Source organism: Ochotona curzoniae, unplaced genomic scaffold (genome assembly GCF_017591425.1).
Source record: "Ochotona curzoniae isolate NIBS_2020 unplaced genomic scaffold, NIBS_Ocur_1.0 contig_3332, whole genome shotgun sequence".
NCBI classification, from domain to species: Eukaryota; Metazoa; Chordata; class Mammalia; order Lagomorpha; family Ochotonidae; genus Ochotona; species Ochotona curzoniae.
This window is the reverse complement of record NW_024465816.1, coordinates 1,251,250-1,278,239: the sequence shown is the minus strand read 5'-3', so window position 1 is coordinate 1,278,239 and position 26,990 is coordinate 1,251,250. Positions and strand designations below refer to the sequence as shown.

At 38.2% G+C, this 26,990-nt stretch overlaps 1 protein-coding gene across 4 annotated transcripts in view; it reads left to right on the top strand.

Annotated features, from left to right (window-relative positions):
• FRY (FRY microtubule binding protein) overlaps positions 1-26,990 on the top strand; it is a 432,396-nt gene that overhangs the window by 403,484 nt on the left and 1,922 nt on the right. For 2 of the 4 annotated variants that reach the window (XM_040979817.1, XM_040979818.1), the window contains exons 56-60: positions 114-263; positions 1,097-1,195; positions 9,043-9,126; positions 16,834-16,944; positions 26,668-26,870. In XM_040979817.1, coding sequence (XP_040835751.1) covers positions 114-263; positions 1,097-1,195; positions 9,043-9,126; positions 16,834-16,944; positions 26,668-26,870 — 647 coding nt within the window. Of the gene's footprint in view, positions 1-113; positions 264-1,096; positions 1,196-9,042; positions 9,127-15,172; positions 15,364-16,833; positions 16,945-26,667; positions 26,871-26,990 lie in introns of those variants that run through there. The other 2 variants (XM_040979819.1, XM_040979820.1) reach the window with 2 other exon arrangements.

The window sequence follows — 26,990 nt, the reverse complement described above, 5'->3', positions numbered from 1 at the left end:
ATATGTAACAATTTATGAGTCAAGTGAAAATTGATTTTTTTTAAATCACACAACAAAATTAGTACACGAGTTAAACTTGGCCCTTTACAAGTGGTCACGATTGTGCCTTGCAGAATATTCAGAAGAGGCTCTGCTTCCTAACCTGTGACGCAGCCAGTTACCTTGGGGATAACCTCCGCGGAATCGGCTCCAAATTTGTCAGCTCTTCTCAGATGCTCACGTCCTGCTCCGAGTGCCCTACCCTTTTCGTGGACGCCGAGACTGTGAGTATCCTGGACATGGGCAGCTCAAGCTATAATAGCATGTTGCCATCAAGGTTTCTCCTTAAGGCACCTGAGGTGTTGTGAGAAACACTGTTGTGTCAGGTGACTCCCCAGGGTTTCTGGGCCGGCAGAGTCATCACTGTCCATCAGCATTCCCACCAAGGCAGAGCCATGTCAGAAAATTTCAAGTCTGCCTCTGACCCAGACACCATGTCATGTCTGACTTTGCCATCAGGGACAACGGGTGACCTGCCTGATGGGTCTGTACCCTAAGTCTCGTAGGTTTGTGGTCCTCTGGATTCACCATGCCGAGCTGAAAATAAGGAAATTAAAGGGGGATTATACCAGTCTCTGACTGACCACTGAACCAGTATCCTCCATCATAGCACAACCAACAGACCTACGAATGACCAAAGTTTAGAACTCATGAGGCTGTGTTTTCATTTTAAATGTTCTTGAAGAACTACTTGTTCCAAGAACTGATTGGTGATTAGCTGTCTCACAACAAGGAATCTATTCAAAATTATTCTATCATAAATCAGCACAATCTCCTTAGAACTGTTCTGTACAGTCTTTGGACTGTCACTAGATGATGATGGTGGGGCTCATGTTGAACCAGATTGTTCCAGAGAGGCCCCACTGTAAACAAACACCTGCAAAGCTGGTCTACCTCCAGTCAAACAGTGGGAAAGATGGATACTTCATAGGCCAGTTACAGCTAATTGTGGAGCAAAATGCCAAATTTCATAGTTTTTAAAATTATATTTTTTATGCATCCATGCATTTGTGATGATATCTACTTGTTGTAATAAAAATTACTTCTCTGCCTTTAGCTTCTTTCTTGTGGACTTCTGGACAAGCTCAAGTTCAGTGTTTTAGAACTGCAAGAATATTTGGATACCTACAACAACAGAAAAGAAGCCACTCTCTCAGTAAGTGCTTGTTTCTGTTCACAAATATTCAGTTAGAAACCGAGTGAACCCAAACCACTGTGAGTAGAAGAGTTCCTCTCTTCCTAAACTCCATCATTTCCTATAATTAACGGTTAGAATATTGATTTTCTATAAAGACTACCACCATGAGACTATTGCTTAATGTGCATCTGCAGGATATGTCACTTTATCCGTGTGATACCTTTCTTTTTCTAGTTGTTGAGCCTTTCCTTCCAGGGACACTCCCATCCAATGCTACTCATGGCAGAGCTGCTTTGCCCAGTTCCTGAGCTTTCTCTTGGTGTTAGCGCCAGTTCTACCTTCTTCCTCCCTCCAGATGTTGAGGGTAAAATGTCAGTGTTCTAGAAATCACATAGGCAAGGCACCTGCTTTCTGACGACAGCAGGCAGATTTCAGTGGTTCAGAATTATGAATAATGTGTACTATACGGTGATAGCTATGGCTTCTTGTAATCTTCCAGATGCTTTAGAAAGAACACGGATTCCAAACTCACATGAATTTTGGCTCAGGTCATAGCTCAGGTGACTTGAATAAGCAATTTACCTTCCCTCACCAGAATGCCAGTGATAATAGTAACTATACTGTAGAATCATTGTAAGGGTAAAGGAGTCAGTGTACAAGATTTAACTCTTAGGAATGATTCCTTAACTCATTTAATGCTGGCAACTTGTATTACTACCCTCATTAGCTAGCAAGTGGGAGGGAAGGTAGAATTAAAATCCACATCTGAGGGGAATGAGAGATTCATACTATTTACTGTAATACAGCATTGCCCTGAAAAGAACCATTGTGAGAGTACCAGCCTAGGTTTGTGTATTTGCTATAAGCGATGTTCTTTGTTTCAGTAATACTTCACCTGTCACTGTTGTCCAGCTTTTCAGCCATGAGGAAGGAAAACAAATGCTTTCCTGCTGGTTGGTGAACCAAACTAACCTTTTGTCATTGCTTCACACTGGCAGGATGTCACTATCATAGGCTGTCTTACAGCAGAGGAAGCATGTCCTGTAGAAGCCAAGATGAAGGTATACCTCAGGTCAGGTTCCCTCCCCAGCCTGTGAGAAACACTCCTAATACCAACCGTAAAGGGAAGTGAATGTGTAAGTGAGTAATGATCCTCAGGGCAGTGTATCACAGTGTGAAGTTAATATTAAGTGGTGGTCTCTTAAAAACTGACAGACATTTAAATTTCCAACAAATAATCACTCATCTCCCCCCTAAAATCCCTTTCTAAAGGTCATGACAGTACACTGTCACTTCACTGTCTCTAGAGACTTAATTGTTCCTGACATAAAAGATATTTTGAATTGGTGTCAAGTCTTAGATTAATGACTTTCCAGGTGCATGAAAACATGCTCACCTTCAGTAATCAAAAACTGCAAATTAATGCCACTGTAAGATATCCTTTTGCTACAGTGTGTGATGACAGCCCATCAATGCATGGTGGTCTTCAACATGGCCAGGTAGATACCCAGCCTTCCTCTCCATGGAAACCTACTCACCTCTATGGAGAGACTAAAGGTAATGGTGTGAAGAGAGGAACAAAGCACTGTGGAAACTGAGACAAGCCCCACAGTCCTAGGCAAGGACTAGAACTCAATGGGCTGCTGGCAGCATGCAGACAAGAACTGCAGTGACATTGCTCTGGATGACACACTCTTTGAGACAGAGTAGACACTCTGACAACTAAAGTTGAGCTACACGCTGCCTTTTCTAAAACTAGGAAGATTTATAATAGACTATGACCTCCAGAGTTTAAGAACAATACAACCATAAATTTGGTCAATATAACCCAGCAGCCTCATTACATCTGGTTCATTTTTCTCACCAGCCAACTCCTCTTCTAAAGGAAACTATGGAAATTATTGTTCCTACCTCCACCATACCCTCCTATGATGGGCTCCAAACTGAGAATGAAGGCTTCCCCAAAATTATACCTTACCATCTCGGAGATATGGGATTACCCATTGGTGGGCTTTGCATTACAGATGCCCAAGTGAATTTTTCAAAGTACAGACTATCCTTTGTGTAAATGCTTATTTCTGGCCTGAGTGTAACCTCAGGTTCTACCTCTCATTTTAACTCGCAGACAGCAATTCCACCCAAATGTTCATCCCCTAACGAATCATTCCTCCATACACTGGAGTTTCTGTGAGAAGATTCCTCCCCTGCTTTAAAGAAAATCTCAGATTTCTGACTAAACCCATTCAGATCTCAGAATTTCTGTGACACAATCAGGACAGGAAGAGAAAAATTATCCCTGAGGCAACCGGCAATTTCTCATTTTATCCATACAATGATTTAAGGGAAAGAGAACAAGATTATACCCTGAGCCATCATTGACAGGAAAAATTATGGTATGATTTAGAAGAAATGCCTTTATAGCCTATGAATTGTATGTACTTTAACAACATGTTTTTTTCATATTACCACTTAGAGATTTTAATATCCATATAACTGAATAAAACTGTTTATTTAAAACTGATGGAAAGATGAAAAATAGACAATTGATCTATCAGATGTGCACACAGCATCACAAATACAAGAAACATCAAAAAGCAAAGCAATATGAGACCTCAAAAGGAACAGTGTCAGATTCCATAGGGGAATTGAGAAAATGAAAAATAAAATCCAAAGAAGGATTACAAAGATAGTCAATGGAGACAAATGCAGCTATTAATGCCAACTATGAGTGGGAAATCCAGCAGAAAGAGATGTTTAAGAAACAGAAATCTTAGAAATAGTTCAGTAAACCAGATTCTAAAAACAGTTAAGAGACTAGATCAATCAGAAGAAATATACAAATGGGATATTTCAAAATAATTTCCAATCAGATAAAGGGAAAAGAAAAGAATTACAGACATTTTCTAATACTTTGAAAACATCAAATAAACAATATTCAAAATGTAAGAATACCTGAAAGGAGAAAGTAGTAACAGCACAGAAAATATATTCAATGAAACTAAATCCGAATATTTCCTCAAACTGGAGTACTACACAGATGTCTAAGGAGACCCATAAAATCCCAAATAGATATGACCACAAAAGATCCTGGTGGCTAGAGGCAGAGGTGGGTTGCAACAACATTTGCGATGTTGGCAATCACAGAGGAGAGTGCTGGTTTTAATCCTATTACTTCCAATCCAGCTTCTTGATAATAGGCATAGGAAAGCAGTCAATGATGACCCAAGTACTTAGGTCCCTTCCATGTATGTAAGAGACCTGGATGGAATGGAGCTCATGACTCCTGATTTTGGCCTGGCCCAGCTCTGGCCATCTGGAGAGTAAATAAGTATGTGGGTAGAAGATCTCAATCTCTCTTTCTCTCCCTTCCTGTTTGCTTTTGAAATAAAATCTTTTGGCAAAAAAAAAAAAAATCCTCATGGCAACACATTCACTCGAAAGTGCAACACACAGTCAGCATTGTGTTAATCAAATGCTGCTGCCTGAGATGCTAGGGTCCCATATAGGCACTGGTTTGTGTGCCTTCTGCTCTATTTCTGAACCTGCCCTCATGTTGGAGACCTGGGTGAAACTCCTGGCTTCAGCCTGGCCCTGTGCTAACCACTGCAGCCATTTGGGAGGTGAAACACTAGGTGGAAGATTCTCTCTCAAATACATACGTATTTTTTACATTAAAACCTGGGCAGACATTGCAGCATAGGAAACCTGCATCCTGTATAGGAAGAACTGGTTCAGGTCCTAGCTCTCTGCATTTCTAATCCAGCTCGCTCTTAGTGCACCTGGAAGGCAGCAGATGATAGCCCCAGTATCAGCTTGGCCCATTCTCCACTATTCTAGCCATCAAGGGAATCAACCAGCAGATGAGAGATCTCACTATAACTCTCCCTGTGCCTTCAAAGAAATGTCTTTAGAAAGAATGCAATCCAAAGATAAGCATTATGCCAATCATATCATCCCCAAACTTAAGATGTCACTAGGGATACTTGTGCCCCATAGCAAGGTCAAGGACTTGGGTTCAAGTCCTACCTCTGCTTCCAATTCCATTTTCTATTAATGTGCACACTGGAAGCATTAATACTGGCTCAAGCACTCGGGCCCCAGCCCTCAAAAGGGACATCTAGACTGAGTTTCTGGCTCCTGATTTCACCCTGGTCAAGCTGTCGGTGTTGTGGGCATGGGGAGTGGTGGAAAGAAAACGAGCAAGAGGAAAAAACACTTAGAATTCAATCCAGCACTCTGTCAGTTATCCTCTGCTCCTCTTCCAGTCCAGCTTCCTGATAATGGACCTGGATGAAAAAATTTATCTTCCAAACAAAATGAAAATAAAGACAGAGTATTATTTTTTTCAAGACTTTTTACATCTTCAAGAGTTACTTTTAGGAGAACACTGATTAGATTTACAGCAGATTTCTCAATAGAAACTTTACAGGCCAAGAGAAATGGAATGATAAATTCCTCATCCTGAGAGGGGGAAAAAAACTGCTAGCCAGGAATATTTTACTCACCAAGGCTGTATTTAATAAATAAAGGGAAATAAAGAATATCCAAAATGAACAACAGACTAGCCTTATAAAAGATGCTTAAGGGAGTCCAACATCCAGAAGCCAAGATAGATCACTGCCACAGGTATGTGAAAGTATAAAACCCACTAAAAAAGAACAAAATATTTGAAAATATTTTTTCAATAAGACTAAATTATTTGCCAATAAGAACTTACAGTGATAACAGACTAAGCTTTCCAATTAAAGATATGGATGAGTTGAATGATTAAAAATTACAAGGCCCAATGATATTCTTTGTATTAGAAACTTTCAATAGTAAAGACACAGGCTGAAAGTAAAAAAGACAGTCCATCTCAGCACACTTTTCAAGACAAGAACTGTAAAAAGCAAAGATGATCACTAAATAATGATCAAGAGATCAGTGAGATATATTGATTATAAATGTACGTGTGGGAGCACCTGTGTTTGTAAACAAAACATTAATCAGAGATGCTCCAATATAGTAATAGTCAAGACTAACACCTCACTTTCATCAGCGAACAGATCTGGGTAAAACTTAAAAGCAACAAATATCAGTTAAACTATAATATAAACAAAAAAAACTAAGAGACATTTATAGAACATTCTATACAAAAGCTACAGGTTACCTATTTTTCATCAGCAGAGAGAACGTTCTAGAAGCTAGACCATATGTTAATCCACTAGAGAAGCCTGTACAACTTCAAAAAATGAAATATCATGTAAGAGGGAGTTCATAACAGTAAAAAGCTATATAAAAAATATAGGAAGATAGCAAATAAACAGCCTAACAGTGCATCCCAAATCACAGAATAAACAAAACAATCACAGTAGAAAAAAAGGTCAGAGCAGAAGTAAATGAAGTAAAGTAAGTCGCAGTAGGAGAGATGGATCAATCTCACAGTGGCAGTTTTAGCCAGAGCCATTAGTCAAGAGAACGAAAGTGCATATGAATAGGAAAGAATGAGATCAGGTAATCCTTCTTTGTATAATATGACACGAAACCACATATAGAAGAGCTCAAGGGTTCCAACAAATAGTCTTCCTGAAAAGCAAAAGCAATACCATTCACAATAGCACACAGACAGTAAAAACACCATAGATTAAATTTAACAAGAATGTGAAAGATCCCGACAATGAAAACTGCAAGACACAGAAAAATGGAAACACCTCTCATGAGGATAGACTGAAATAACCATAAAAGTTCTTTAATACCCAAAGCAATTTAAAGACTCGGTGCAGTCTCCATCAAAATATCAATAGCATTCTTCATCAAACTAGTAAAAAAAAAAAAACCTAAAGCTCATATTGAAGCACATAAGCCCCTAAATAGCCAAAGTTAACTTCAACAAACCAGCTGGAGACATCACATCTCCAGATGTCAATATATTCTACAGAGCTATTTTAACGAAACCATATGTTACTAACCTAAAACCACATACATACATAAGATACATGAAGCAACAGAACAGAATAGAGATCATAGAGTCCAGCATGGTGGCCTAGCAGCTAAAGTCCTTGCCTTGAACATGCTGGGATCCCATATGGGTGCTAGTTCTAATCCCAGCAGACCAGCTTCCCATCCAGCTCCCTGCTTGTGGCCTGGGAAAGCAGTCAAGGATGGCCCATAGCCTTGAGACCCTGGACCCACGTAGGAGACCCAAAAGAGGCTCCAGGCTTTGGATCAGCTCAGTTCCAGCCACTGCAGCCACTTGGAGAGTGAATCAACATCCCTGTATATCTGACTTTGCAATAAAAAAAAAATGTATCTTGGGCCTGGCTGTGTGCCTAATGGCTAAGGGCCTCACCTTGAATGCACTGGGATCCCATATGGTCGCCGGTTCTAATCCTGGCAGTTTTACTTCCTCACTATCCCTCCTCCTCTCTGTATATCTGACTTTGTAATTAAAATAAAATCTGGAAAAAAAATGTATCTTAATAATTTTTTTAAAAAGAGATCCTAGAAAGGAATTCATTTGTCTTCAGTCAACTGGATTTTTCTTTTTTTCTTTTTTTTTTTTTTTTTTTTTTGCTGTTTAGTTTTCCAGACATATTTATTAAAGGGAGAATTAGAGGAAGAGACACTGAAACCAAGAGACCCAGCATCAGTGTCTTCACTCCCCAGATGGCTAGAATTACCAGAGCTGAGCCAGGCTGTAGCCAGTAGTCAGGAACTCCATCCAAGTCTCAGGTGTCTAGCACATGGGTCATCCTCCAATGCTTTCCCAGGCATATTAACAAGGAGTTGAAATGAAAGTGAAAACAACAGCTGGAACTTCAGTCACAGCCTATAAGAAATGCCAGCATCACAGGCAACAGCTTAAATAACTCCATTGCTCTAAAATGCCATTCCCAAGCCAGCCAGCCAGCCATGTTTTGACAAAGGTACCACACACACTGGAAAAAGATCACTTCAAAAACAGCCCTGAAAAAGCTGCAAATCCACATACAGTAGACTGAAACTTGACAGCTTCCCTCTATCTCTCATTATGAGTGGGTATTTATTTTAAAAATCAACTTTAAAAGGATCAAAGATATAACAACTGAAACTAGAAACTTCTGGAAGAGAATATATGGGAAACGTTTCAAGGCATTTGAATAGGTAACAGATTTTTAGATAACATTCCAAAAGTACATGCAGAAATCCCCCTATTGGATCTTTGTCCAAGGAATTTAAGTTACTGTCAGAGATAACTGAGTTTCCAAATTTACTATGGAACTAGAACCTGTATCCATCTAGTGACAAAGAAACTGATAGCTATACAGAATGGAACACTGTTCCAACATAGATTTAAATCCAGTCATTTGCAACAACATGGATGGAATCTGAGGTCAGACAAGTAGTGATACATGAAATCTTAAAAAAAAAAATTGAAATCCTGTTCATGTAAGTTGAAAGAATGATCGAAGTTACTGGGTCCTGGGAGAATGGGAATAGAGAGGAAGGATGGAAAAATGCTGATTACCAAGTAGTAAATTATGGCTTTATAGCAATGAGATGTTTTGGCATTCTATTGCTTGATTACTATAGAGAATAAAAATGTATGTATTATTCTAAAGAGGCTAGAAGGATTTTTTGTATTTTTAGTATTTTCACCATAAAGAAATGAAAGATGTTTCAGGTATATGTATGTGTGTGTGTACAGAAGCACATGCATAATGGAGGTATAAATATATACATATTTAAAAATATTTATATATTTACACTTATGCCTGTATCAAAACATTACAATATCCCACAGCTATGTACAATTTTTATGTCAGTTAAAATAAAATGTTTTAAATTCTGTTTTTTAAATGTTCAAGAATTTCTGAATTTACCTATGAATCTCTTTCTGATAACAGTGGCTTGCAAACTGTAAGGCAACATTTGCAGGAGGATCAAGAGATGGCGTCGTCACGTGTCAACCAGGGGACTCAGAGGAAAAGGTAATAGAAGCCTATTTAAAATGTATTCCTCTGTGCTGACATTGTGTTGCTTTTGATCCACCTAAGAAGCACAGAGCTTCAGAGACATAGGTGGAACGAGTCATCTCACACATTCACAGGAAAGAGTAAGAATGACTTATGTCATGCATGACTGTGGTGTTCTTTTTTGGCAAAAGGTATAAAATCTTTTTTCTGGACACTGTCTAACTATACTAATTATTTCCTAATTCGTCCTTAATCAGAATATAAACCAATTTCATTAGTTTTCCACTGAACCACTCAGTTCCTTCAAGAAGGCAAGATTTCTGTTGACCTTTCAGCAGTCAGATTTGCTCACTCAAAGAGCTTCATGGGAAATTTACTGCAAGGGAAATTGGACAGAAAGAAAGTGAAAGAATTAGAATTACTGCAGTTTGTTATTCAGTTCTTCCCATATAGCCTACATGGTGGATGCAATAGTGAACAACAGACAAGGCCTCAATCCTTGTTGAGCTCCTGCTCTTACCAGAGAAAACAAACATGAATCAAGAAACTACGCCAATTATCAACTGCAATGTATCAGTAAGAATGGGAAACTACGAATGGGTACAACCTCATCAGTAGCAGGGTTCCACTGTGGATGTGTCATCGCTGATTAACTGATGCTACTGGTAGACACAAAAGAAGCACTACAATTTAAAAGTTATCTAAATTTCCCAATTTATGGCCACTTAACTAGAAAGCCTGTGCTTTCTGATTTCAGCCCAGTTCTCACTCCGCCATATTCTATTAGAGAAAATTTAGTCCGGAAAACTGATACCACGTTGGGATTTACAATTGGAAAACACATAGCCACTTTTAGTGTAGTTTGTACACTAGTATACAATAGTTGTCTAAACATCTTCACTTGATCACCAAATATTCTCTATAGTAAAACTTTGCATTAGTACATTGACAATATTTGCGGAAAACAGGTTGAAATGAATCATTTATTTGGTTGTGTTTATTATACCTTCTTAATTAGCCCTAGGGATAACCAGAAATTGTAGTTATTCTATTTCCCAAACTTTCAAATTTTAAAATATATGTTCTACCTCTGCTTGTGGTCTAATTCCCATTAGATAAACAAGGCAGCAATTAAAGTGAGTTAATTTCCTAGTTCTTCAGATAGATATTGTTCTGACTCATTTTCTCTTCATCCACATTCTTTGCTTTTTTTTATATTTACTCTTCTCTTTTTGTGTTTTTTTAAAGTTTAAAAAAATAGAGTTCTTCTATTCATTCAGTTATTTCAATTAAGATCTTCAAACAGCTCATTAAAACTTCTTACTATGGGAAAACTATACATGGATTTCAATTTTTATACCTAAATAAACTTACCTCTTCTTTCCATTTTCCTGAACTTTTGGAAGCACCTTTATGCTGCTACTGTTGTTACAATAATAGCTTAATAAAAAATAAAGAAGAAACTAATGTTTTCCAAAGACTGTACATATAGCTCACTTGATCAACAATCCTTTCAAATTAGGGCGTTTCTAATTTTGAAGATACAAAAGCCAAAATGAGAGAATATCACTAAAGGCCATATTCTTTCTATTTGTCCATACTTTACTAGTTTTAGAGAGCAAAACATTCACAGAAAAAAAAAACTAGAAAATCACCTTAGTGTGTGTGTTTTGGCAGGTCCTTAAATCATGTGTATATATGAAATATTAGGCATGCACAGAACTCCCCAAAGACATAAGAGAATTTGTCAGGAAAAGGTAACAGAAGAGCAAATTTTAGGAAAACCAACGAGAATTTAATTCCATTATTGGTATTAGTTCAATGTTTCACAATTTTACTAGGTGGCTCAGGGACACCCTGTGGACCACAGAACTCAGTTATCCTGAGCAAGATGCTTTAGGTACCATGCATGTGACAAGTCTAGGGACTCAGGCCAACATAGAAGACAAAATGCATCCCACATGAAAAGATGTTGGCAGTTGTATTCAGTAGGGCAGTGCTGGGTAGTTTAACTAGTGTGAATGCTTTGCTGAGCTCTTTGTTGGCATTTGTTAGTAAATCCTGTAAGTAAGCTGGCTACAAGCCATGCAGCTCCACCTATTCCGTCTCCAGTCTCACCAGCCTTGACTGGGCACTGCATCTGTGCTGAGTTTTGTTCCCATCATGAGTAACACACTACAACAAGGCCAAAAATGAGCTATATGGACAAACGGTTTTGAGGGGAGGGAATTTATTCCATACCAGGTATACTTTGGAAGAAATGAGAGTATCACTCCATTTAAATACTGAGATCTTATATCTGGAGTTCATAGAGCTGTTATTTTTCTGAGTAGAGGTACCATTTGTCTTCTACTCCAAAGCAAAACCCTAGAAATGTTTGGCCTCAGAGTACTGCTGTCTTTTATAGGCAGGTTCTTTTTCATGCAAATTAAGTTGATGTCAGTTATTCTGAGCACCCTTTTGGTGGGGGGGGGCAAGTAAAATAAGAACAGCAAACTCATAGGAGTGGTCTTCAGAAAGCTATGGAAAATAACATGATAAAACTATGCATACATTTCAACTTTTGGCACCAAAATAAATTTAATTTTTCCATAAACTTTTTAAAGTTTCCTTTCAGAATTTTTATCTGGATGCAAATTACAAAGTAAGCATACCAGTAAGTTTATGCATGTATGTTTTAAAGGAAATGTGCACTTTTATGAAAAATAAGTATTTACCTAAGTAAACCCAACAAAATAAATTCTTGAAGCCAAAGAGATCAGTGTATCAGCGATCATAAGCAGACTGGCATATGCACTTTTCCCAACTGCCCGGGCCTACCCAGTCTGATCTTTGCTAGTAGCCTATTTTTAGTTATTGTTTAAAAAAAGAAGTGACAAGTGTGGAATGCTGTGGAACTTTTTGCGGAAGAAAATATTGTTCTTCGCTAGGGTCCAGATAATTATTTTCCATTTTCTCTTTCCAACATGTAGTTGTAGACATCAAAAAAATGAAGAAACAACATACTGATGGTCTGTGAGCTCTATAATCACTTCAGAGATGTGTTTTACTAGACTGCCTTCATGTTTTTAATGTTTTAATTTCTTCAAATTTTAAACATTTTAACCAACTTCAGATTTTAAAGCTAAATGTTCTCACACAAACAACCCAAAACAGGATTTCTAATGTCTCTAAATATGATTTAACAACATTGGGCCTGCCTTCCTAAATGACAACAATGAGCTAGAATTAAAAAAGCTATCCCTATTTGGACTCTGCTCCAACTACTCCCATTAAGTTCTTAACAATGATGGTGAGAGGCATGTGTCAATCCTCCTGGTGTTTGAACTGTTTTCTTCAAATAGCAAAGCATTTCTCGGAACCCAAGGAACCAAAATAGGAAGTGAAAGCTGGATACAGAGGGCTACAAAACACAGGAAATATTATTGGTAAATGTGAGAAACCTCTGTGCAGCACCTGTCTGCTGAGCTCATCGATGTTGGAATATTCTCAATGCCTGTTTAAAATAAATCATGTTTCTAAGGAAAGTGTTTCTAGTATGTGGGAAGCATATTTTGGTAAAGACCTTAAAAAAAGAAACATGGTTAGTAAATTATTTGTCTTCTTTGTGTTATGCCAATTCTCCTCCTAGACCAAGGCACATAATACATTAAATGGAAAAAAAAAAAGTGATTTGCCCATGTCTCAGTTCCACAGGTTTTCAGATCCACTCTACTGTTTATTTTCCCACTCCATGCAAATGGAGAGACCCATGTGGTCATGACCTAAAAGCAGCATCTCACATAGAAGGCTTTGGTTCCCATTAGCCTTTTCATCTCCCAGTGAAATTCATTCTGGAATGGCCACTACTAAGTGGATAAATTAGCCTAAGTGTCAGGCAGCTACTCATTCCTCAGTTTTGATGGGCCCTTCTTAGCAGCTTAGCTTCCTAATCTTTTAATTTTTTCCCTCACTTTGAGAAACATCTCTCTAAATCCTATGTGTAAGTCTAGAAACCTATATTTGAAAAAATCCTTGTGACCAAAGAAAATGATTCACACAACAAATTCAAAACAAATTTAGTCTCTAAAACATTGTTAGGTCTATAAAAACTTGTAAAGGGATTATTTTTTAAACCCTGAAAAGAAAATATTAGCCCAAAGAAGAAACATGATTTAACATTTTCCATAAGTAGTTCCCTAGGAAGGCACTTTTCATATCTTTTTGGGACTCCAGCCTCAAACCAGAGAGATGTTAACCTGTGACTCAGGAAAGGATTCTGAGATAATAAATATTTTGGAGTCCTGAACCAGCCTACCTAAAAAGGAGAGTTTAGGAAGCACACTGAGAAATGTTCATCCAAGTTGGACGTCTCCCAGGAAGGTTTAAGCCCTGAGAGCTAACTGAATTCATTGACAAGGACATATTTTAGCTCTAAGCTGCAATCAAAAATTTTCATATTGCTTTACTAAACAGAGAAAATTTTTATGCTAAGTACTCTAAGGATATTGTTGGATCATAACCCTGTTTTTTGGAAAACCGTAGAAAGATGAAATGGTTGCTTTACACTGGACCTATCATTTACTCAGTACTTGCTTCATTTCACACTGCTGAAAAAGTGAATTCCATGGAGAAGCAGTAACTCGCTAAAGTACCTACTAAACATTTGAATCATGTGATGTTTTACAAAACATTCACACAGTGGAGAGAGCATATACATTTATGGATTTAAGATTCACTCTGTTTGCCTGGATACAACACTGTACAAGAAAACCTTCAAAGTGTTCATGAGAATGTATATTATGCAAAAACTGGAGTTTTAAAAATGCAGCACAATAGCTATAGAAACCTCTGAAGTTTTCTTGCATATAGTAAAAGTTATGGACACAGGCTTAAAGATCTCTGTCTTCCAGAGGTTTGAAAGATATACATTCAGTAAACACAATACAACCACCATTAATGTGTAGGCCCCTCATGACATCAGCAACAGGTGAGGGAAGAAGAAACCCTTAGATAATGAGTGGGGATTACTGGTGACTATCCTTTAATTATGTTTGTAAATACTAATAAATAGTTTTGATAGTTGTATCTTATGCCAGTTCCTTATGTTAAAATTCAATAAATTAAAATCATAAGAGTTTTTTTTTTACAGACTTTAAAATCTGGGTTTTTATTGTCAAGGATCAGCATACTCAGATAAATCCTTAAATATTTTGACAATTTAGAACCAGATACACTGGCATATAGTTACAACTGACCAAATCAATTCTGTTTAAAAATTCCATTTGTGCTTCTAACCTTTATCTGTAAGCTTTCCTTAAACCAAGTCTGGTTATTTTGTAGTGATATTTAAAACATGAGCTGTAGTTGCACAGGTCCAGTAACAAACTTATTTTAGAGTAAGCATCAGTTCTAGGTTACTTTCAGAAATAATCTACTGAAGAAACAATAGTCAAAGTTAAATGTAGAAAAATGACATATCATACTTGTTTGAGAAGATAGTGCTTAAAATTACACTATTCGGTACTCCTTTAAGATATTACTTATATGTGAGGAAGACAGTACAATTAAGGAAATAATTGTCTTGTTTAATCATAATGTTAATCATATGCAGCTTTAATTGGGTCATAATATTTAGTAGATATGAAAATGAGCAAATTAGTAGCCCTACCTTCAATAATACAAAGAATAATGTGATTGGGGGCTACAATTTAATCACTCAGCTGTCCTCATAATTATGCTATGTTCATGCACAGTTCACATTTATACACTGAAATCTTCAAGCAACCAAAGTTTTGACTTCCAGACTTCAAAACTGACAGAATCTAAACGAACTAATCAGAGTCTGAAAAAATGTAATTTTTAATATTCCAATGATACAGTTCCCTTTAGAGCTTGTTTTTAACTGAAGCGCTGTGCATGTCTGGGTACATTTCACAACCATTGATCAGGTTTGGGCAAGCAATGCTAATACTGCTGCCGGTTCTGCTCTGGAAGAGGGTCGCGCTTTCTGATGCATGCATACACTGACCCTGTACTTTCTTTCCTTTCCTTTGTTTCCTGTGCCATGCTTGCTGTGTAGCAAATGGAATCTCTTGCAGTAAGTTAACTTTCTTTCATACTCTTAGTCCATTTAGGCATGGACCCATAACAAACCTTATTTTTACTGTTACTATTATATCTCTTAGCATGTTTTCCCCTTTTTATTTATTTTCATTTTATTTGGTACATTGAGATGCAGCAGTTTTTCAGCAACATTCTAGGATGCTTTTGCCCCATGGCAGAAACCTAAATTGCTATGAATTCTCATTATCAGTGGAATATTCTGAGTAATGACTACCATTATTTGGCACTTAGGAAAGTCAGAGTTTTCATAGCTAGGTTTCCCTTAAATTGTTTAGACAACATTGTTTTTAAACCATTTTTATTTGCAAGTCCCTGGCAGTTCTTTTATTCCAGATTTTCCATAAAGAAGTTTAAATAATAATAAAATGTTTCATTAAAACAACAAAACACCAAGATTGGGTTAATGAGTACAGCAACTTCATCAGACTAGGGCTGGTTACCAGTACTGAGAAAGGAAACTACATTCAGGATGGTCTTAGCATAAATTCTAGTAATTTAAAATCAGAATCAAACGTCAGTTAATAGTAGCAATAGAATATCCTTCCTAAAACTTAAATTCTTATGACATCTTTGGTTAAACTGATTTGGGGAACAATTTTAAGTCGCACTAGATGCTCTTAATTCTGAGATGAGTTATTTATAATCTATTTGCAGTCTACTTAAAGAAAAGCCTGTTTATCCTTACTTAACCCCACACGAACAGTGAAGTGTTTAGTTTAAACCATACATCTAACCCACTTTCACTTGTGACTGTTGAGCCACAGAAGTCGATCTGGTGAAGTCTGTTCTTTCACAGAATCCCATCTGCTGCCTTGGAGCTAACTCATCCTTAGAACTAAGAGAGAGCTAAAAGGGTAGCAAGATCACTGATGCTGGGTTACTCAAAATCGTTTTCTCCTCCTAACACACATAATCCATACAACAGAAACACTTGGCTCAAGGATCCTTTTGAAGGATTTTATTTTAATATTCCTCCACCTAATCTCTTGGATATCTTATCGATTTCATTTTTTAACTGTATCTGATCTCTTTCTATATGTCTTTAACTTAAGAAATGTTTAATGGACTGTTGAGCAGAAGCCTCATCAGTAGGAATGACACACTGCTTTAAAGAACTGTAAGCTGGTATTAACACAGACTTTATAAGTGTCTGTACCATACATGGCAACTGGAACTGCAACACAGTAATTGCCCAAGCACTGACTGAATTTAAAAATCCAACAGCTAGAGCTACAAGGATTTTTATAAATAAGACATTTGTTTTTAAAAATAATTTAGTTCTTTAGAAAATTAAGACAACCACTCTACCACCGTAATTTGCATATATTTACTTGGCAAATGGACTGAAAATTTGGAGGCTCACTCAGTCCTTTTATAAATATTGCTCTTCTCCATATAGTCATTTTTCATCATATAGGCTATTACACTCTATGTTATACTGTGTATGTCTTGATGGCATTTGTGGACTGGATTTTGTTTCTCTCTTTTCTTTGGAATGATTACAGCTAGTGAGGTTTCCTTAATTTTAAGAAAAGTTTGCTTGCCTCCAATGAGGTTTTCCTGATTCAAGAATGACCCTGCTCCTTTAATAACTTCTCATGCCAATTTTCTCTTTAGCAATTGGAACTGTGCCAGAGACTCTACAAGCTACACTTCCAGCTGCTGTTGCTTTTTCAGTCCTACTGTAAGCTCATTGGCCAGGTGCATGAAGTTAGCTCCATGCCAGAGGTGAGTTTGTGCACTTCCCAATTCTGGATTCTGACACTAAAATCATTACTGGTTTTTGTTATTCTCCACTCCAGACACCATTTATAACTGCCACATGATTTTATTCCCACAAAACTATTTTGTTGAAGCACAAGTCTCATTTACTGCTATTCTAGGTTTTACATTTTTTAAATGTCTGGGATAGGGTGAAGTGTGGAGACTTCAACATTCATAGCTGAGAGCAGAATGTGAGTACCTTCCTCCACTTGCTTGAATCTCACTGAGTGATCCTTATTTGAAAAGAATTCCTTGCATTATGGTTTTTCTTCTTTACATTTAGCTTTTCATACCTGCCCTTACACTGAAGAAGGAAATATCTATATGCTATGTGAAGTTTTATTCAATCACAGGACATAATATCTTTTAATGTAAAAAGTAAAATAATTTAAATATCTTGCTTCCAAGAAAGCCAAATTTTCCAGTAAGTCGAAGTGGAAATGAAATAATGGCATTATTCATTGGATATCACGAAAGTGCAAAAGATGAGTACCTAAATTGCAGAGGGATGAGAAAAGTTGAAATAGGAAATTTTTTGGATGGATATCTCCCCTGAACAGAATCTTGAAAGAGGAGTTCTAGTTCTAGAGATCATGTGGAGGTTGCAAAGCAACAGTCAAGTAATAAACAGCCTGGACATAGACATGGTGGTTAAAAAAAAGTGGGGGGGGGGGCGGGATGGAGTAAAGGAAAGAGAAGGAGAGGGAGAGGCACAGGGAGGCAGGAAGGAAGAAAAGAACTAAAAGAGAGCTATAATCAATGTAATACTATTAGAATATAAAATGCAAACCAAAAAGGAGCAATGAATTAAGGCAGGACAAAGAGGCAAAAGTGAGGTTATGCAAGATGCTGCACTTTAGAATACCCTAGACAGATCTCTGTAACTGCTTTGTGGAGTGGATCTGGTAAGATCTAGACCCTATTTATAAGGCTTCCGTAATAGTTCAGATAGAAGATTCTGACAGAAATGCTAGGTACGAAGAGGAGGAAGGAAATGGCAAGTTCTTAGAGTAAAAGATCAATGCAGCTGACATAAGGGAGAAGGATGGGTCAAGAACAACACTCAGATTCCACCTCAGAGGAACCGGATTACCAGCGGATTGCCACAGCTAGGACAAAGATGTAAAAAGAATGGAAATAATATACATCAGGTGGTCAGTCAAGCCTCCTACCTAGAAAATAGTCTGTTTCATGATGATTGGCCTCTTCCAGGTAGTTATGAGTGAGATTGAAGGCTAAGGGAGAGATCTGAACTAAAGGTATAGATATTGTCCTCCTCATCACCTGCCAGGAGTTCATGAGACTATTTCATGGAGAAGAGTGGGATGAGGATGGATCTTGAGAAATCTCCCTGTCTAAGAAAGGAATGCAGACAGAAGAACCTTCCCTTAAATACCTTCTTCACAAGAGGTATCTGCCGTCTCTCTTTTTGAGGGGCTCTTCCAGAAATTTTGCTCTACTAACAGGTTGATACCCATTATTTGCAAATATGATCAAAACAAAGCTACATCTTCTTACTCTTCTAAGCAAGTAGCAACAGAATTCTTAGGGTCTGTTTGGCTCAGATGACAAACTCATGCCATTTTCCATGATTTAAAAAAAAATAGAGCAAGATGTCTTATTCTACAGGTATCTGACCCTTGTCTCCCTCCACTCCTCCTGTAAGTATACACACAGAATTATGAACACACTACTCTACTCCTGCTATAGTGACCAGAGCGAGAACTGTATGAAACAAAAGCTCTGACTGATTGTACAGGGAAGGGAGGGAGAAACCTCATCACTCTGTCTAGCCAGTCAGGACTAATTGAGAACGAACAGAGACTTCCCACTGTGGAATAAAGGTCATCAGGAGGGCCCATAGCTCTCCTTTCCCATTACTGCCTATCTTCCCTACTGGAAAAATCCTACAGACCTCACAGGCCCTGAGCCCAGTTTCAGGAGAAGCTTCCTGGAGTGCCCATGGCTACAACACTCTAGGGGAGGAGTCCCCATTGTATCTCACCTTTGTATGACCCAAGATGCTACTATACAGCATCATGTTGAAGCTGAGGTGTCTGCCATCATCACCCCATACTCCACACATCTGAGGACACTTTCCCAGCCAGGTGGAGTGCTCTCTCTCCCTTCCCTCTGGAAACAAGCTGTACAGGAAGCATTCATCCTCCCCTTCCAGTTGGTCCTGCACCCCACCACCAGCGACTTAAAGCCTATAGCCAGTAAAGCAGCTATGACCCTTTGCTCAAGCAATGCCCTGCCTCAGTGGGCCCAGGCATTCCAGTCCAGCAGACAATCCACATTAGAGTCAGCAAAGCAGCAATGTCCTTGCAGTGCTTAAACCAATCCGCGGAGGCAAGCAGGTGCCATTGTAGCACCTAGTTTCTCAAGATGATCTGCTCCTCAGAAATGGTGCACGCTGGCCCATCAGAGAAACCACAGCTAGGCCAACAGAGCAGAGTGCCTTCTGAGAACCTGCAGCAGCCTGGTTCCTCGGTGTCAGGGAACTAGATCTTTGTCAGAGCCCACAGGGTACCTTGTGTTCATGTGCTCTGGTCCAGCAGAGAAGCTGCACCCGAGACAGTACAGCAGCTGTGCCCCCTTGGGAACTGAACCAACTGAACCAACCCTAGGAATTTGGGGCTCTAAATCCATAGAGTACCCATGAACCAAGTGCCTAGGCTCTCAGGGACCAGGTAGACTGGTTTAAAAAAAAAAAAAACTACATTCAAGTGGCCTTGCCACTTCAACCCCCTGGAGAATTGGAACTTATGGGCCAGAGGAGCAGCTGCAATCCTGATGTCTGAGCCAATGTGGCACCTGGCCATCAGGGAAACAGTTTTAATATCTCCCTCTCCTTTGAGTCCAACAGCCATAGCACACATCCCTGGATCTCTACCAGCCTTCCAGCATATGAGCTGCTGAGGTTCCCCATCTCCCTCTGAAGTACAGCCAACTTGTACCATTCTTTGTTGCCTGGAGCCCAAGGCATTGTGGTAGCCCACCACTCCTGAGTCTTTCTGCACCTGGCTTCATTAAACCTGGACCACTGTTATGTCCTTCAACTCCAGGGTCCAAAGTCTACTGTGTAGTATCTTCTCTCCTGGTGCCCAAATTACCTCTGCACTGTTGGGTCTGGAACCTAATTTGTAATTGTGCCCTGCTCTCTGGCACACGAGAGTTCTGGGGCTGTTACTTCCCTCCCAAAGTCATGGAATGCTCTGCCATAACCACAGGGATAGAAATCAGCTACATCCCTTGTCCCTTAGGGAGTAAGAGTCACAGTCCTCTACTTTGTGGGGGAACTCTGTTAACCCATGCCTGAGGAAGCCAAACTGCATGTACATCATCTGTGCCATGGTAGTTCAGTAGTGCACTGAAAGCCTAGAACTGGGACCATTCCACAGCCACTGCTACCAACTATATTCTATAACACAGAAATCGTCTGGCTGCCTGTGGCTTGTGTCACACCTGACACCAAGAGGCATCCCCTCAGCTATACCTCCCCAGTATTATTATAAATAATGAGAGATACCCACAGCCCTATCTACAGAGAACCCAACAACCTAACTTTCCCCATCACTGCCACAAACTCAGGCTAGATCATCTGCAGTCCTTGCTGTGTTTACTACAACTAACAAAGCTACAAGGAGATTGTCCTACTTCATCCATCCAGAACCAGAGCCAATAAATTCTATCCAGCTGACACCCTGGGACCTATCTGCAAGGGAAAATCTTTCTCTATGAAAGCCACTCCTTAATATTGGAAAAAGTTGTTCTAACAAACATACATACAGGGACACAAAAAAATAACTATGAAAAACCAAGGAAACATACCACCAAAGGAATACAATCCCCCTGGCAAAGTAACAGATCTTCCTGGCAAAGTAAACTTACAGACTGCCTGAAAAGAAATGCAAAATAGTATTAAGGAAAACAGCAAGATATAGAAAATAGGGATCCTCTAAGTCATGAAACTAGTAAAATTATCAAAGCTCTGAACACAAAATTCAACAGAGATATATATCCTTTAAGAACCAACGGATCTTAGGCAGGGAAGAAACCTGGGATTAAAGTAAAATCACAGTTAAGAATTTCAACAGCAAACTAGAGCATGCAGAAAAAAATTCTGAACTTGAACACATGTCTTTTGAAATAACAGAAGAAAATTTTTAAAAAATTTTTTAAAAATACTGAATAAAACTTATTGGATTTATTGGACATTAAATAAACATTCACATTATGCGAGGTTGAGAGGTGGAAAAGACAAAGGAGCCAAGAACTTATAAATGTGGTAAATGTCCCAAGTCTTGGGACAGATGGGGACTTGTAGATCCAAAGGTCCGCAGTAAGACCTTAACCCAGAGAGATCTTCATCAAGATTCTTTATAATACAAGTGAAAAACACAAACAATGTTAAAAGCATCACAAGTAAAATGTCAAGTGACCAGCAAGTAATCACCATTATTTCTCAGCAAAAGCCTTACAGGGTAGGATGTAGGAACAGAGCTTTGAAACAAACAATAACAGAAATGTAGCCAAGACTGCTATTCTAAGCAAAGCTCTCCTTCAGAAGTGAAGGAGGAATAATGACTTTCCCAGACAAGAGATAATTCATCATTTAGAAAATAAAAAGCTGGGCCCAGCATGGTAGCCTAGCAGCTAACGTCCTCACCTTGCACATGCCACAATCCCATATGGGCACCGGTTCTAATCCCGGCAGCCCAGCTTCCCATCCAGCTCCCTGCTTGTGGCCTGGGAAAGCAGTCGAGGATGGCCCAAAGCTTTGGGACCCTGTACCCATGTGGGAGACCTGGAAAAGACTCCAGGCTCCTCGCTTCAGATTGGCTCAGCCCCAGAAGTTGTGGCCACTAAGGGAGTGACTCGTTGGATGAAGATCTTCCTCTCTGTCTCTCTTCCTCTCTGTATATCTGACTTTCCAATAAAAATAAATCTTAAAAAAAAAGAAAAAGGAAGTTTTAAAAAAGGACAATATAATCATGGAAACACATTAAAATGTAAAACTCACTGGTGCACATAAATCCACTAACAAAATTCAGAATATTCGATTAGTGCAATGGTATAAATCTTTCAAATCCTTAGTATAAGGGCTAAAAGTCAAAATATTCTAAAGTATCTATAGCAACAATTAGTTGCTAATGCAATCACAGTATATGAAGATACAACTTGTGAAAGTAAATAAAAATAGAGGGAGGGTAAAAGTCTAGTTATTAGCAACTTAAAACAGTCCATTATAACTACAAGATGTTTTATTAAGCTCTGTGGTAATCATGAAGCAAAAATAGTTTCAACAGCTACACAAATGGGAAAGAAGAAACCATGGCATAGGATTATGGAAAATGACCAAGCCACAAGGGTAGACAGAAAGATGAAAGGAATAGAGATCTACTGGGGGAAGGAGGTGGGGAGAAAAGAAAATTGGCAGAAGTCTTGTCAATAATAAGTTATTATTTTGAACATAAATAGGTTAAACTGCAATCAAAAGACATAGAGTGGCTGAGTTTTGAAAAATCTATCTACGCTGGCTTATTTTGGCCCTCGGACATACATGGAGTTAAAGTGAAGGGATGAAAGACCTTCCATGAAAAAGTAACAAGAGAACGAATAGTCACACGTAAATAGGTTTCAAGTCAACAACTGTCAACTGTCAGAAGAGACAAGGTCATTGTCTAATGACAAATGGGTCAATTTATCAATAGAATGCAGTAACTACATATGTACCCAACCAAATATGAAAGGTAATATTGATGGGCATGATGAACAAAATAGAGACCCACATAATAGCAGGAAAATTCTGTACCCACTTCCAACAATAATGGTTCAGAGAGAAAATTAAGGAAACACTGGACTTGCACTAAAGTAGACAAAATGGACTGAACAAACATAGAATGTTAACTCTCAAAGGTCATTCTTCAGAACAGATCAGATGTTAGCCCACATAATAGGTCTTATGACATCAAGAATATGCCAATCATTATCTCGTACCTTTCCTTAATTAAAAATGGAAGAATACTAGAAATCACAGAAGGAATCATAATTCACAAACGTTTAAATAACAAGCTCCTGAAGAATCAATAAAATATCAGCCACAGTCCAGCCTATCCATCACAATATGCATCATGACCATGTAGACCTTATCCTGGACATGCAAGGCTGATTGAACATACAAGGATCAATTAAAATAATACATCACATCAGTAAAGGAAAACACAGGATCATCTCAGTTGACAGAGTCAGCACTTGGAAGGCTTTACATCCTTTCTTGAGTAAAGGCTGTTAGTAATTCAGATATAGAATTCAAGTTACTCAGCATAAGAAAAACCATTTATGAAAATCCCACGAATGCAATAATCTATGGGAATGACTGGGAGCTTTTCTGATGACGCAATTAAAGCACTAATGCCCATTCTTACTATTTCTGTTGAGACAGCACTAGAGGTACTAGCAAGCAAACAAGAAACACAAGAATCCAGGCTGGAAAGGAAGAAGTAATTATCTCTATTTGCAGATGACATGATCATGTATACATGTATATATGTGTGTGTGTGTATATATGAAATTGTTAGTGATCTATACGTATCACAAATATATATCACATAATATATATATCACAAATATATACATACATATTTCAAAAATTGTTACAGAAAGTTGCAGAATACAGAACCAATATGCAAACATACTCTTTTATATACAAATAATGACCTAGATAAAAGACTGGGAGTTTTTTTAAATTATGAGTATCAAACACAAATACCTATGAATAAGTTTAATCTCAGAGGTAAAAATACTTGTACACCAAAATTTTTGATAAATCAAAGATACAAATGGAAACTTCTATTTATGAATGGGAAATATTTACATGATTAAAATAGCCATATGACCCAAAGAAATATATAAATTTAACATAATCCATCAAAATTCCAATGAAACTCAAAGTAGAAAAAAATAATTCTTGAAAATACCAAAGAATACACAGAAGAAAACTGAAGCATTTGCCCCACCCTCCTTCCTCCATAACTCAACCCCTCCCCACCCTAATCAGAAACCAAATGGGTATGCATCCCTCTCATTTTGTAAACAATGTTAAAAATGGTTTATGAAAATATCAAAAAATAACCAGAGCAAAACAGGGACACCACTAACACACACATAAAACTTGAACAGCTAAACCAATGATAACAAAGAAAAACAGGCTGGAAGTCTCACACTTACTGGTTTAAAGTTATTTCAAAGCTAGAGTCATCAAAACAGTAAAGTATTTGCATACAAACAAAAATATAGGTCGACAGACAGAAGAGAGAGCTGAGAATTTAGTTCAAGCATATATGGTCAGCTCATGTTAAACACAGCCGTGAGAAAAAACAAATCACTTCAATGTGTGGCACTACAAAAAATGGTTTTCCACATACAAAAGAGGGAAACTGTACTCTTAAACCACACACAAAGATCGTAACTCGTGGAAGAAAACGGTAAAAGCTCTACAGTGTTAGCCTTTGTAACGACTTTTAAGTATTACACAAAAGCTCAGGATTCAGGGGCAAAACAAATAGTTCTACATCAAATTAAAAAGATTATTCACAGCAAAGGAAACAAGCAAAAACAGAAAGGCAACCTACCAACTAGGGAAAAATATTAACAAACTAAATATCTGACAGAGGGTTTATATTGGAAATTTCAGCTCTTATATTATTAGCAGGAAAAAAAAAAACCCAAAACTATTAAAACAGGATCAAGAGACTGGAACAGATATTTCTCTGATAAAGATATAAAAATAACCAACACAAATGAGGTATGTGGAAAGGTACTTAACATGACTAATATTCAGGAAAATGCAAAAAGTGAGATATGACCAGACACCCATAAATGACTTATCAGATAGGCAAGGGATGACAATATTAGCACACAACGAATGTTGAAGAAAAAGAAAACCAAAAGATAGTTTTGAGAGAATATGGATTGGCATAGCCATTAAGGAAAACAGTATGGAAGTTTCTTTAAAACTTGAAATGACCTGATCATACAAGGCAGCAGTCAATCTACTGGCTTTGTAGCCATAGGAAATGAAATCATCACTTCTTAAAGGTAGCTGCTGCCTCATGTTCTTTGCCATTTTTTCACAATAGCCAAAAATACAGAAATAACCATAATTATGTCCATTAACGAATGAATGGATAAGTAGAATGTGCCGTGTATAATTTATACATATCCCCCCAATGACCATTGAAAAAAGTTCACAGATATAGAATTGAAAGTTTATTTTGGTGTAAAAAAGAATGAAATTATGCAGTTCTTTCATAACAAACATCTCCATGGACTTTGTGGAGAGCTCATATATATACAGATTTAAAAATTTATCCAACACAACAAACCTATTTCAAGTCTGATTTCTAAAACTCAATAAAGAACTCTTATGCCGTGGAATATTACTTAGCCCTTAAGGCAGTGAAGGATGGCCCAAAGCCTTGGGACACTGCACCTGCGTGGGAGAGCCAAAAGGCTGCTGGCTTCAGATCGGCTCAGCTTGGGCCATTGTGGCTGCTTGCAGAGTGAATCAATAGACAAAAGATCTCTGTCCTTCCTCCTCTGTCTACCTGACTTTCCAATAACAAATCTTTAAACAAAAAAAGAACAAGGATTTGGAAACCAGACCATCGAGTTCAAGTTCTAGAATTGCTTTAAAAAAAAAATGCCATTTGTCACAACATAGGTGGAATCTATAGGACATTGTACTTAGCAAAATAATCTAGACACAGAAATGTAGGCTCTCACTTATATATGCACTATTAAAAGGGACAGAGAATGCTAGAAGGCACAGAGTGTTAACTTGTGGAGATCATTTGTCAAGAGGGACTTGGAGAGGGAGGATCAGGAAATCCAATGTCGGGGAAGAGGAAAATGGGGCTACATAGGTCAAATAGATACAAAACAACAAATATGTAGAATGTGTAGAGATTGAATGTAGTGCTTGATAACTAAAGTTAATAAAACTAATTTATTTTCAGCATTTTAAAATTAATTTTAGTTGCTCTTGACACAGACATACACAAAAGGAAAAATTATGGTGAGCTGGCAGATATGTGTATCTGTTTTACTAATCATTTTATTATCTATATCCCATTATAGCATGTTATAAACCTCAAATACCCATACACAAAACAGCAATTGGGGTATGATCCTAGAGCACTTCATTATGTGTTATGTACCGTGTGTATGTTTTTTTTTAAAAAAAAGATTTATTTATTTATTTATTGGAAAGGCAGATGTACAGAGAGGAGGAGAGACAGAGAGGAAGATCTTCCGTCCAATGATTTACTCCCCAAGTGAGCGCAACAGCCGGTACTGTGCCAATCTGAAGCCAGGATCCAGGAACTTCCTCCAGGTCTCCCACAACAGGTGCAGGGTCCCAAAGCTTTGGGCCGTCCTCAACTGCTTTCCCGGGCCACAAGCAGGGAGCTGGATGGGAAGTGGGGCTGCTGGGATTAGAACCAGCGCCCATATGGGATTGTGGCAGGTTCAAGGTGAGGAGTTTAGCTGCTAGGGCCATGCCGCCGGGCCCCATGTGTATATGTTTATGGACCCACTGAGTACATTTCTTTTGAGACATAAAATAAGCCTGTGTCCAAATGCAGTAAGAAGTAAAAATGATATCTTTTTTTCCTTCAACAGTTGCTGAATATGTCCAGGGAACTGAGTGATCTAAAGCGAAACCTGAAGGAGGCCACTGCTGCCATTGCTGCTGATCCTCTCTACATAGAAGGAGCATGGTCTGAGCCAACTTTCACATCCACTGAGGCAGCCATCCAGTCCATGCTGGAATGCCTCAAGAACAACGAACTTGGCAAAGCTCTACGGCAAATCAGGGAATGCAGGTCACTCTACTGTTTCTTTTAGAGATGGTTTCGGGAAATGCACATCTCATCATGTGTGTGTCATGCCTGGAAGCTAACTCGCCACAGAAAGCATGTCTGTATATTTTTTATGGCTTTTCT